We start from the raw sequence: 13,215 nt of genomic DNA, 5'->3' as shown, positions 1-13,215 counted from the left end.
AACTGTTGTCTGGATTATCTCCACTTTACGTTATCTCTCATTTTGAATTGTACAGACCGGTCAAGTTTACTCGTTGTACCAGCTTATTTATATTTCCGACTCCAAAAAATTGCCACTACAAGAAGTTCTTTGATAGAACCTTGGCCTTCCAAGCAGGCAAAATTCAATCTTGGCGTGATAATTTGATCCGTCAAACTGAATCATACTGTTCTTTTAGGAAATTAATAAAGACTTACTTGTTTAAGAAATTCTTATCTGTCTAAGAATTATGTAATTATATCTGTCTTTTGCTTATTGTATTTTCCTCACTGATTATCCAATTCTTCTTACCTGTAAACTGCCTAGAATTCTTCGGGTGTTGGCGGTATAGAAAATATTGTTATTATATTATCTGTACCCTTCTCCTCTACAACCAACTCCAGACTCTGGTCCCTTCTACTTTGCTGCACCATATGCCTGGAATAAATTGCCCAACTCGAAAGTCAGGCTCTGTCTCTGGCAGTATTCAAATCCAGACAAAAAGCCTACAGTACTTCTTTGAAGATGCTTTCAATTCCAAACGCCGACCCACCTTCTAACCACCAATAACCTTTTATTTCCAAACAATCTGTAATTCCCCACCTGAGCACAGTGTGTTAATGCACCTTCTTGTCCAGTTTGTCTGTCTTGACTAGTTTGTAAGCTGTTTTGAGCAGGAACTGTCTCATCTGTGTTTTGATGTACAGCACTGTGTATGTCTAGTAGCACTATAGAAATTATTATTAGTAGTAATAAATGGGGAAGGGTGCTCAGGTCTAGTCACAGACACAGAAGAGTAATATGATTAGGGGTTGGGTAAGGAACAGCCAAGGGCATCTAATTAATTTTTCACTGGTGATAGCATTTATCAAAAGCTATTAATTGAAACTAGTAACTCTCTAGATGAATATCTTTTCAAATTATACAAAAGAGTCATGTGAATTCAATAAAAAATATATGAAAAACAGAAATTCTCCTTTCAGTAATCAACTTTTCTTTGCTGATTCCTCTAATGATATAATTCAGTCTTAGTGGTGCTTTTAACACCTGTATTTTACACAAATTTTCAAAGCAAAGATGCCTGTGCTGAAAATTGCTCACATTTGGCGCTGAAGCTCAATTCCAAGAAGGAGATTTTAGGTCGGTCCTCAGTTTCTGATAATCCTATCCTGATGCATTATGGGACCTGCATTTCTAATTTTAGTGGGTAGAATTGGGAGCTGCAAATACCCACCACACTGCTTTGTGAATTTAGTAAAAAAAAATGGAACTGCCCAAAGTGTCTCCTTCCTGGAACTAGATAACTTGTTAGCTTCCATAATGTTACAATAATAACCTACTCAGTTTTCTTCTAGATGAGCTCCCTTTATTCATTTAGCTTCTGCCTAGTTTGAACTCTGTTCATTATGTCACATTTGTAGAAAAAGTACACTTTTCTCTTTGTCCTAAAAATTTTGCAGTAAATTCTTGCTGAAAATATTTTTCTTCTTAGTTTTTTTATCCCTAACAGTAATTTTGCAGGTTTGGCGACAATCGCTGCTAACCAACCCGATTCACAAAACAGCCCACTGCGTGTTTTTCCCATGGAATAGCCTATTTTTCGATCCAGCCATGCAAATTTGTAAAACCCTATGCAAAATAGCAAAGTGATTGATTCATTAATATTTGCTTGGCTATTTTGCATTGGGTTTTACGATCCAAAACCCAACTGCTGTAGACCTATCGGTACAGGGCTGCCATTTTTTTAATAGGTCTGCCTGTTTTGTTTTTTTTATTTTTTTTCCATGGCGCAGATATTTTTCATGTATTACACATGCAAAATATCTACCCCATAAAAAAAATAAATAAACGTCAGACATGTCAGAAAACCAGCGCCCCCCCCCCTCCCCTCCAGCACATGGTGACCCACAAATAGCAGGAGGGATGCCCACTCCCTCTTGCCACCCAACACTACCCCCACCGCACTGAAAAATATGGCAGGAGGGGTGCCCACTCCCTCCAGCCACCGGATACTAGCCACTGGACACCACCACCCCCTCCCCTGTACCTTTAAATTAGGAGCAGGAGAGATGCTCAGTCCCTCCTGCTCTTCCGGCCTCCTGTGCAATGCAGGCCTTAGGCCCCACCCCGGTGTATCATGTGATGCACGGGGAGGGGCCTAAGGCCTTGATTGGCTAAAACAATGGCCAATCAGGGATTTCCTTAGGCTCCTCCCTAAGGAAGTCCCTGATTAGCTCCTGGTGCCTCAGGCCCCTCCCAAGGGAGGAGCCCAAGGCACCTGAGCCAGTCATGGCCTTAGGCCCCTTCCCGTGCATCACATGATGCACCAGGGTGAGGCTTAAGGCTTGCATTGCGCAGGAGGAGGCCGGAGGAGCAGGAAGGACTGAGCACCCCTCCTGCTCCCAACTTAAAGGTACGGGGGTGGCGGGAGGGGGGGGAGATGACCCGAATCAACCGCAGGGGCTCAACGGCAGGAGGGAGTGGACATCCCTCCTGCCATAAGTTTGGTGGGCAGGGAGGTTCAGTGGGGAAGTTCGGTGGGGAGAGAGTGGGCATCCCTCCTGCCATGTTAGGGGGAGGGAGGTGGCACTGTCGGGAAGCTTTTTTTTTCATTGGGCAGATATTTTGCATGTATAATACACACAAAATATCTATGCCATTTTTTTAAAAAAGCCTTCCGACAGAAGCCCTGACAACAGTGACAGGAGGCTGCTTCTCCTGTCACTACTGTAAGGGCTCTGCACCGACTCAATCGCTCACTGAGTGACTGAGTCGGGGAGTTTGCACGCAAATGATTTGCACCTCCATGCAAATCATTTGCATGCAAACATGATAGTGAATCAGTCGCTGTTTAAAAATCGGCCAACAGCAATTAAGTCTCTATCTTTAATGAATCTGGGCCTAACTTAGGGCTAGATTCACTAACCTTCTGACCGTGTTCGATCAGTGTGCAATTGGAGGCAGGCTGACTGATTCACCAACCATCTTCATGCAAATGGGGGTGATCAGAGGCATGCCCCCAACCGACTGCATGGATCGTATTGAGTCGGAAAGAGCCCTGACAGTAGTGACAGGAGAAGCAGCCTCCTGTCACTGCTGTCTGGGCTTTTGCTGGGGAGGGGTTTCCATTTTTTTAATAGGCCGCAAAATATCAGGCTTATTAAAAAAAAAAAAGCCTCCCCTACCCGACAAAGCGCCCCCGTGCTGAACACCCCCACCCATGCGCGCCTGGGACTCCTGACCAGCACGGCCCACCCACGGCCTAACACCCCCGGCATCTAAAAGTTGGGAGCAGGAGGAGTGCTCAATCCCTCCTCTTCTGGACTCCGTCAGTTTTTCATTTTCTGTGGAGTGAAGAAGATGTATCTGGATTTCGTCCAGTCAAATTTGTCTTCCCACTTCATTTTCATTCTTTTCTTCATCTTAGTTGGGTGTTTTTCTTTTCAACCTTTTATTTCCAAACAAAAATTTATTTATGTTCACCATTGGGGCCTGTAGGCAATTTTAATGCTCTTGCTCCTACTGATGACGTCGACAGCTTTTCAATCTACTTTTTACTCAACCCTTGGTACTCTGTACTTTTTTCTTTCCAGCCTGGCTGTTCCTGATCTTCCAGGGCTAAAAAAATCCAACAAAATGTTTTGTTTTTGTTCCTTCATATTTATTTTTCGAAGAAGATCTTAAGCCTGATGTTGGGTATCCAGCAACCTGGACTTCTATGCAGTACCGATCCCTATAGGTACCGGTGGACATCGACATTGTCACCAATTGGGTCACCATTTGGATCGTGTTAGTTTCTCAACTAAGTTGAATTTTTCATCGCCCAGTATTAACATTTCAGCTGAAGTTTGGAACACAATAATCTGGTCTGATAATTTTATATGCCGTTTTAACTTAAACTGGCTATCTTTTCCTAATACTAAGATACATACCTGCAAAATTTAAATACAATCAAGGGGACTAGTTGATTCTACTGAATTTTGGAACCATTATGAACTAAGACATTATGATGACTTGACCGAAAATTTTCTCAATCAAAGGGATAATATAAGTTTGTCTATTTTGAATGAAATAGCTCCGATCCAGTCTATTACTAAGGGCTCTTTTTACGAAGGTGCTCTAGCATTTTTATCGCACATACCAGGTTAGCGTACGCTAGCCAAAATCTACCACCCTCTCAAAAGGAGGTGGTAGCGGCTAGCGCGCATGGCAATTTAACACGCACTATTCCGCATGTTAAGCCCCTAGCGCACCTTCGTAAAAGGAGCCCTAAAAAGAAAAAATGAACCTTGGTTCAATTTTGAATTATTAAATTATAAACGCTCGTTAAGACAACTAGAGCGTTGTTGGTAAAAAATGAAATCAGTGGCATAAGAGTGTAAAGGAGTATAAAATGAAAATAAGAAAAATGTAAGCAATTTTATTCAGGAAAAGTTAACCCAACTAATCCAGATACTAAAGAACTTTTCAAATTAGTTGCTTCCATCTTTGATGTTTCCAACCTGTCACAAGCACCTCAAGCTTTGGCCCCTTCAGCTACAGAGATTGCATTGCATTTCAAGCAGAAAATAAAGTCATCTAGAGATTCCTGCTCTAATACTTATGATCCTTTGATCATGAATTTTGATATTCCTGTATCATCATGTTTTGCAGACTTACATTGGGGTTCTTTTAAAGTACTGGATTGGTTTCAGTTTAAAACTGTATATGCAAAATATTCCAAATCATCTTGTTCATTAGATTCTTGCTCTTCTTCAGTTATGAGAGCCTCTAGCCTTACTTTTGAAAATGATCTTTTCAATTGGTTAAACCATAGTTTGGCGATAGGTAGCTTTCCAAAAAGTAAAGGGAATATTGTGATTACTCCACTTGTTAAAAATTCCCTTTTTAGATGTTAGCAATTATAGGCCAGTAGCTTCAATACCTTTCTTCGTGAAATTAATGGAGGGAATAGTATACCATCAATTAATGGACTATTTGAATTTGTTTCCTTTCCTTTCCTATATGAGTCACAATCAGGTTTTCGACCTTTGCACAGTACTGAGACTTTAATCATCTCACTCTTCTGCCCAAGATGCTAGGAATTATTTAAAAAAGGATGGTTAACAAAACTAAGAATGTTATAATGCTCCTGTATCGTTCCATGGTGCGACCTCATCTGGTCTCCTTATCTCAAGAAAGATATAGTAGCACTAGAAAAGGTTTAAAGAAGAGCAACCAAGATGATAAAGGTGATGGAACTCCTCTCGTATGAGGAAAGATTAAAAAGGTTAGGGTTCTCCAGCTTTGAAAAGAGATGGCTGAGGGAAGATATGATTGAAGTCTACAAAATCCTGAGTGAAGTAGAACGGGTACAAGTGGATTACAAAGTCAAAAATTACAAAGACTAGTGGACACTCAATGAAGTTACAGGGAAATACTTTTAAAATCAATAGAAGGAAATTTTTTTTTTCACTCAGAAAATAGTTAAGCTCTGGAACACATTGCCAGAGGATGTGGTAAGATCAGATAGCATAGCTGGTTTTAAGAAAGGTTTGGACAATTTCCTAGAGGAAAAGTCATAGTCTGTTATTGAGAAAGACATGGGGGAAGCCTCTACTTGCCCTAGATGGGTACATGGAATGTTGCTACTGCTTGGGTTTTTGCCAGGTACTAGGGACCTGGAATGGCCACCGTGAGAATGGGCTACTGGGCTTGATGGACCTTTGGTCTGACCCAGTAAGGCTTTTCGTATATTCTTTAGAACACAGAGATTATATATGACCTCAGATATGTTAATATAATTTTTAGGAAATATTTATTTAGATTTACTGTATACATAGTAAGTTTTGGAACAATCACAGCTGGTATATGGCTTGGCTGGGATTTTTTTTTGGTCAATTCTCGGCAAGAGGATTTACCATAAGCCCAAAGGCCTATCTTCCCCTCTTGCCAGGAAACGATTCTGTTAGCATAAGTTGGCTGATGGCCTTTCTGTTCCTCCAAAAGCTCCTGAATCCAGACAAAATACTTTAGCATGCAATAAGTGTAATATGCTAGCTGGTTAATGCTTCCATGTTTTCCACTAATCCACATCTCTGACAGAAAGCTGAAAAATTCCGTAACTTATGGTTTAATGCACAGAAGCAGGCAAACTACTACAAAACCCCTTAACACAGACATGTTGTAGCTTGTTTTCATGCATTAAGACCCAGATTCCATAAATAGCACCAGCGGCCACCTAAGAAGTAGCCACCCATTGCCTGTCAATCACACAATGGCGCCATTTATAGAATCGCAACTTTGTGAAACATAGGTGCCAGAAATGTAGGCCAGAATTTTCAAGGCTTACATTTCTGGCACCTACCTTTCATGTGAATCGCAGCTATGGAGGTTTTTTACAACACTTAATGCTGCTTCCGGCATTAGCTACGCCTACAGTGGCATTAGGCGTCATAAAGCGTCTCTGTAGCAGCGATGTAGGTGCCATTTATAAAAAAAATTTTTAAAAACACATTAATTTTTAAATGGTGTTTCCACTTAAGTTAAGCGCTGGTAAGGTACCTACCAGTGCCTAACTTAAGGTGTATTGCATAGAATATGGGCCTAAACATTTAACTCCCTTTAGCTCTCTCAACCTCAGTGACCCTGAAGATCAGACTTGAACTTAGATTTTCTGTTCCGTTTGTTATTTAAGTAATTTGTTAACTCTGTTTTGCCAGTCCTAACATGGTTGTTATTATCTCTTATGCATTGTGTACCTGAACAGCTGCTGTTAATGTATAAAATATAACGATAAATATCTGGAAATTAAACCTAGAAAGTGTTGAGTAGAAGGCAAGAACTAAAAATGTATAAGGAGGAAAGTAGACAAATAGAGTCCATAAATTATTAGGGTGACCACATGGTCCTGTGTTATAATGTTCAGTCCTGGCTTTGACCAATTGCATTGAAACAATGAAATTTCATTTTATTTGAAATTATTGTTATTGAAAAGAAATGTACAAGCAATGAACAACTAAAATCATCAAGACCACCCCCTGACAATGCTTTACTACAATAAAAATAAACCCCAAAAAGCTGTTATACTCGTAGTTTGGTTCAGTAGAGTTCTTTAAACCAGAACAGTAAATCAATTTTTGAAATTTATCACCAGGTGATAGCAAAATATCATGGCCTCACACTAAGGGCTCCTTATACTAAGCTGCGCTAACGACTACAGTGCCACGCACGCTAGACGCAAACGCCTCCATAGAGCTGGCGTTAGTATTTTCTGCATAGTGCGGGGGTTAGCGTGCGATAAAAACGCTACCGCAGCTCAGTAAAAGGAGCCCTAAGTATCCAAGTAAGGGTCCTGTGTTGCATGCCAGTGAAATTCCTTTTTAAGGGGAGAGGTAGGGAGGGAGGAAAGGTAAATTCATCAGTAGCTCTGCTTGTGATATGGACTGTTAACATTTGCCTGAGATGTAGTGGATTAAAGAGAGAGCCTGTTATAGGAATTTAAGTAGGCAGGTACATTTATAAGGAGTATTTATTGCACTATCATTTTTATTATTTAAGAATAAAGTTGAAGAAATGTAAGACAATGTATACAGATTCTTTAAATATTCTGTGTTGTTTTATTTTGTATATTGCATTAATAAATTAGAGTATATTCTTTCTTAATAGGGCATGGTGCCGATGTCAAATGTGTGGACTGGCACCCAACTAAGGGTTTGGTGGTTTCGGGAAGCAAAGACAGTCAGCAGCCTATCAAGTTCTGGGATCCAAAGACAGGACAGAGTCTTGCAACACTGTAAGTAAGGGTAATTTAAATACAGATGTTGATAATGGGCTAATTATTGGGTCTCTTATGAAGAGTATGCCAACATTCTGCTGGAGGTGAAAGATAAACTTGTAGGTTATATGTTTTCTTAGTTTGCTCTAGCAGAAGGTGTTTCACCCCTTTCCTATGCCTATCGTGGCTTACCAGTTATGAAGTAAAAGTGACATTTCAGATGAAAGCTGCAGACTATTTACTTAGTCCAAAATTTCTGTGGTTCATATTCTTTGCTTGTCTGATGGTCAGATAGATTTGTTGAACTGCTTATACTGTTTATCTCTTTTATTCAGACATGCTCACAAAAACACAGTGATGGAGGTAAAATGGAATCTTAATGGCAATTGGCTGCTCACAGCATCACGAGATCACCTCTGCAAACTTTTCGATATCCGAAATCTTAAAGAGGAGTTCCAGGTTTTTAGGGGTCACAAGAAAGAAGCCACAGGTGAAAGATCACTTCTTAACTCTCTTTGAAGAACAAATGTGAAGCAGAATGCTGCCCTGTTATTGTTTGGTTTAATTTTGTGAAAAACTATATGCCATCTGTGTTGGTTCAAAATCTGAAGAAATTTTTGAAAAACTAAATGCCATCTGTGTTGGTTCAAAATCTGAAGAAATTTGGTTTCAGTATTCAGGGCAGAATTATCTGGCGAAGGACACAAAAAGTCTTGAAGCGGTCCAGAGGAGGGCGGTGAAAATGATAGGAGATTTGCGCCAAAAGACATATGAGGAGAGACTGGAAGCCCTGAATATGTATACCTTAGAGCAGGGGTGCCCACACTTTTTTGGCTTGCGAGCTACTTTTAAAATGATCAAGTCAAAATGATCTACCAACAATAAAAATACTGAACATATACCCCCTCTTTTACTATGGTGCGCTAGCCGATTTAGAATGCGCTAAGTGCTAATGTGCCCATTATATTCTATGGGCGCGTTAGCATTTAGTGCGCGCTAAATTGGCTAGCGCGCCTTAGTAAAAGACCCCCATATTTATTTATATATATACCCCCATATTTATTTATATATATGTCCTCCAGACCTCGTTCCATTCCTCAACCAACATCTCTCTCTGTCCTTCCAGGAGTCCAGTTTTTCTTCCTCTCTTCTCCATCCCTATTGGCAATAGAGAATGACACGGTGGTTGTTACCTGCAGCTAGCCGTGGATAACCCGCTGAAACGGGAGAGAGAAAGGAAGTGGTCGCCGCGGATATGGGGAGAAGGCCATTCACCGCCCCGTGGAGCGGTGAATGGCCTTGTCTCTGCAGTGAAGGGAGGGAACGCATGTGGTCACCGATCGCGCTCCCTCTCTTCATACTGATAGCCGCCGCCCAAGCATCTCCCTCCCTCCATCCTGATCACCGCCGCCTGAGCCTGATCGCCGCCGCCTGAGCATCTCCATCCCTGCCTTACCTTCACGGCAGGGAATTTCTCTAAATGTGCTTCTTACCAGCAGCCAGAGCATTGAAATCACGTGTGGCTGCCGTAAAGGTCATCTCTGACCCAACCAGAAGTTGCATCAGAGATGACTTTTCTTGCAGCCACATGCGATTTCAACGCTCCAGCTGCTGGTAGGAAACATATTTAGAAATTGCCTGCCACAAAGGTAAGGGGCAGGGAGGAAGAAAGGTAGGGTGTATAAAAACAGACGCTGAAGGGACCTGGGGAAGGTGGGGTGGAGGAAGTGGGGAGAAGATGCTGGGAAATGGTGAAGAGAGAGTAGGGAGAAGACACTGGGAAATGGGGAAGAGAGTGGAGAGAAGACACTGGGAAATAGGGAAGAGAGAGTATGGAGAAGATGCTGGGAAATGGGAAAGAGAGAGTGGGGAGAAGACGCTAGGAAAGTGGAAAGAGAGAGTGGGGAGAAGACACTGGGAAATGGGGAAGAGAGAGTGGGGAGAAGACACTGAAGGGAAATGGGGAACAGAGAGTGGGGAGAAGACGCTGAAGAGAAATGGGGATGACAGAGAGGGGAGAAGACGCTGAAGGGAATGGGGAAGAGAGAGTGGGGAGAAGACGCTGGAAGGGAAGAAGATAGAGATGCCAGACTATAGGGGAGCGGAGGGAAGAAGATGGGTGCCAGACCAATTGGGGGGGGGGTGAAGGGAGAGGCACAGTAACAGAGCAAATGGAAGGCGCAGAGAGAAGACAGACAGTGGATGGAAGGAAATGAATGAGAAGATGAGGAAAGCAGAAACCAGACCACAAAGGTAGAAAAAAAAATTCTTTTTTTTTTTTTTCTTTTGCTTTAGGATAAAGTAGTATATTAGTTGTGTTGATAAAAAATTATAAAGAAAGCCCTGCCAGCTGCACATCTCTTTCTCCAGTTCAGCAGCCAGAACTTTGATTTATAAGGAAGGAATAAGCTAAATATTGCAATACTGATGCTTGTATGGATGCTGCGTGGGGCAGTGAAAGGGACAGTGGTCAGGTGACGGGGACAGATTTTTTTCCTTGTGTCATTCTCTAATTGGCAACATGTCTCCCTCCTCTGTTCTGATCTTGCATCTCTCTGTTCTTCCTCAGGGTCTCTCCCCCTCTGTCTCTTCTGTCTGCACCTCCCATAGTCCAATATCTGCCCCCCTCTCTTCTGCTTCCCCTTTATTTTAGGTTTCTCCCTCTCTCTATCTTCCAACTGTTAACATTTTGAATCCTCCCATCTTTGGTCCAGGTCTTTGTCTCTCTCACTCTCTTTGCCTTCCCCTCCCCAGGGCCTGGCATCTCTCTCTCCTCGGTTCAGAGTGTTTCAACCTAACTCCTCTAGTAGTCCAGGATCTGCCTTGTCTTCCCACTCCCTTTTGGTTCAAGGCTGCTTTTGGTTCAAGGCTGCCCCTCCTCAAGGTCCTTTTGTCTCTTCTCTCCCCCCTCCCCGATCCAGCATCTCTAAGGCAATCCCCCTTCCGACAGGGCCCTCACGACGGGCACAATTTTACACCAACGTGCGGGGCCTTATCTTTGCTGCTTCCCTCACCTCCGCTGCTTCCCTCAGACTGGATCATCAAGCTGCTTCCCTTAGAATGGATCCCTCACCTCCATTCTTCCCTCTGAGCCTGCCAGTTGAAAGTTCATTACGACAGCCTGCAGAGCGAACGTAGCAGGCTGCCGTCGGCTTCTGTAGCACATTACCTCTGCCATGGTCCCGCACCTCCTCTGACGTTGGGGTCGGGACAATGGCAGAGGGAACGTGCTACAGAGGTTGACAGCAGTCTGCTACGTTCGCTCTGCAAGCTGTAGTAATTCCACTACTTTAAAGGTGAGACAGTGACCGAGGGAATGCTAGGGAGAACATTGGCTCTGCGATCTACCAGCGTTGCCTTTGTGATTGACTGGTAGATCGCGATCGACGTTTTAGTAACCCCTGTCTTAGAGGAAAGGAGGGACAGGGGAGATATGATTCAGGTATTAATGTAGGACAAAATCTTTTCCAGAGAAAGGAAAATGGTAAAACCAGAGGGCATAATTTGACATTGAGGGGTGGTAGACTCAAGAGCAATGTAAGGAAATTCTTCTTTACGGAAAGGGTAATGAATGCCTGGAATGCACTCCCGAGAGAGGTGGTGGAGATGAAAACGATGACTGAGTTCAAAAAAGCGTGGGATGAGCACAGAGGATCTAGAATCAGAAAATAATAGTAAATATTGAAGAACTAATAATAATAATAATAATAACAGTTTATATACCGCAGGACCGTGAAGTTCTACGCGGTTTACATTGCTTAGAAATGTTACAGATTGAGTGAATAAACAGAGTTACAGATTGAATGAACAAACAAAGTACAGATTTAGCGACAGGTGATTCTTGCGCTCGGTTGTTAAGGACTAAGATTGAATGGGTTGGTCTCCTAAGTATTTCAGGAATAGGTGTATTTTCAGACGTTTCCTGAATTCTCCATAGGTAGTAGGCACAAGCAATTGTTCAAGGTCTTTACCTCATAATGCTGCTTGATGTGCGAGAAGATGTTGATGATGACTTTTAAATTTACAACCTCTAACCAGTGGAGAAACGAAGTTCAGGTGTGAGCTTCGCTTGTGTCTGTTGGTTGAGAAAGAGAAAAGGTCTGTTATGTATTTAGGGGCTAAGCCATAAAGTACCTTGAAGCAAAAACAACCAAACTTGAATTTCACACGTGCCTCCATTGGTAGCCAGTGTAAAAGTTGATAGGAAGGTGTCACATGATCAAACTTCTTCAATCCACAAAGTACTCTAACCGCTGTATTTTGAACCAGTTGCAATCGCTGCATGTATTTCTGGGGGATTGCCAAGTAGGCGATGTTACAATAATCGAGTTGACTCAGAATAAGGGATTGTACTAGAATTCGAAATGATGAGGCATCGAAGTAAGCTATGATGGACCGAAGTTTCCAGAGGGTATAAAAGATTTTTCTGATCAAGGAGTCCACCTGGTCTTTCATGGTCAGGTTTTGGTCCAATGTTACACCCAATATCTTCATAGTGGGTTGAATTGGATAGTTGAGGTTGTTGATGCACATTGGTGCATTAGTGTCGAGTGGGTATGGCGCTGCTATGAAAAATTTTGTTTTCTCTGAGTTTAGTTTTAGTCTGAATTCGGTCATCCATTGCTCCATCCGATTTAATACTTCTGTTGCTTTGGGGGTGACTTCCAAGACAGAGTTGGTGAATAGGATGATTATCGTGAAGTCGTCAGCGTAGCTAAATAGTTTTATCCCCAGCTGGGATAGTTGTGCACCCAGCGAGGACATGTAAACATTGAAGAGCAAAGGGGATAGCGGTGATCCTTGTGGCATGCCAGATGGATTGCTCCATGTATCTGAGAGATCGTGATTAAAACAGACTTGGTATGTGCGTGATATAAGGAAACCTCAAAACCAGTTCATTACTTCTCCTCTGATTCCGATTGCGTCTAGGCATTATAACAGTTTTCCATAGTCTACCAAGTCAAAGGCGGAACTCATGTCAAATTGCATGATTAAGGCGTTGAAGCCCTTACTGAACAAGTAGCGCAAATTGTCCAGAATGGCCACAATTACCGTTTCAGTGCTAAATAGAGGCCTAAAACCAGATTGAGTTTCGTGCAGGAGGGAGAATTGGTCAAGGTATTCCATAAGTTGGGTGTGTACCAGTCCTTCCATGATTTTTACCATAAATGGAATAGATGCTACGGGTCTATAGTTGGTTATTGATGTTGCTGGTTCTTTACAATTTTTTGGGATTGGGGATAATATGACCATTGTTGGTAAGGAAATTTCCATTATATAGGTTATTGGTTAGATAATTCAATAAGGATAATTTAAAGCCTAATGGAGCTACTTTCATAATCTCTGGTGGACATGAGTCCAAGACACAGTATGAATTAGAGTATTTGTTATATAATTTGATGTAGTTGTTCCAATCTGAGTTGTGGAAGGAACTCCAGATC

At 42.1% G+C, this 13,215-nt stretch overlaps 1 protein-coding gene across 3 annotated transcripts in view; it reads left to right on the top strand.

Annotated features, from left to right (window-relative positions):
• Positions 1–13,215, top strand: part of WDR33 (WD repeat domain 33) — a 466,488-nt gene that overhangs the window by 348,725 nt on the left and 104,548 nt on the right. For all 3 annotated transcript variants that reach the window (XM_033958831.1, XM_033958829.1, XM_033958830.1), the window contains 2 exons: positions 7,666–7,792; positions 8,110–8,264. In XM_033958831.1, the coding sequence (XP_033814722.1) occupies positions 7,666–7,792; positions 8,110–8,264 (282 nt within the window). The remainder of the gene's footprint in view (positions 1–7,665; positions 7,793–8,109; positions 8,265–13,215) is intronic.

The sequence above is a fragment of the Geotrypetes seraphini genome, chromosome 9 (genome assembly GCF_902459505.1).
Source record: "Geotrypetes seraphini chromosome 9, aGeoSer1.1, whole genome shotgun sequence".
NCBI lineage: Eukaryota > Metazoa > Chordata > Amphibia > Gymnophiona > Dermophiidae > Geotrypetes > Geotrypetes seraphini.
This window is presented reverse-complemented; position numbering and strand designations above follow the sequence as displayed.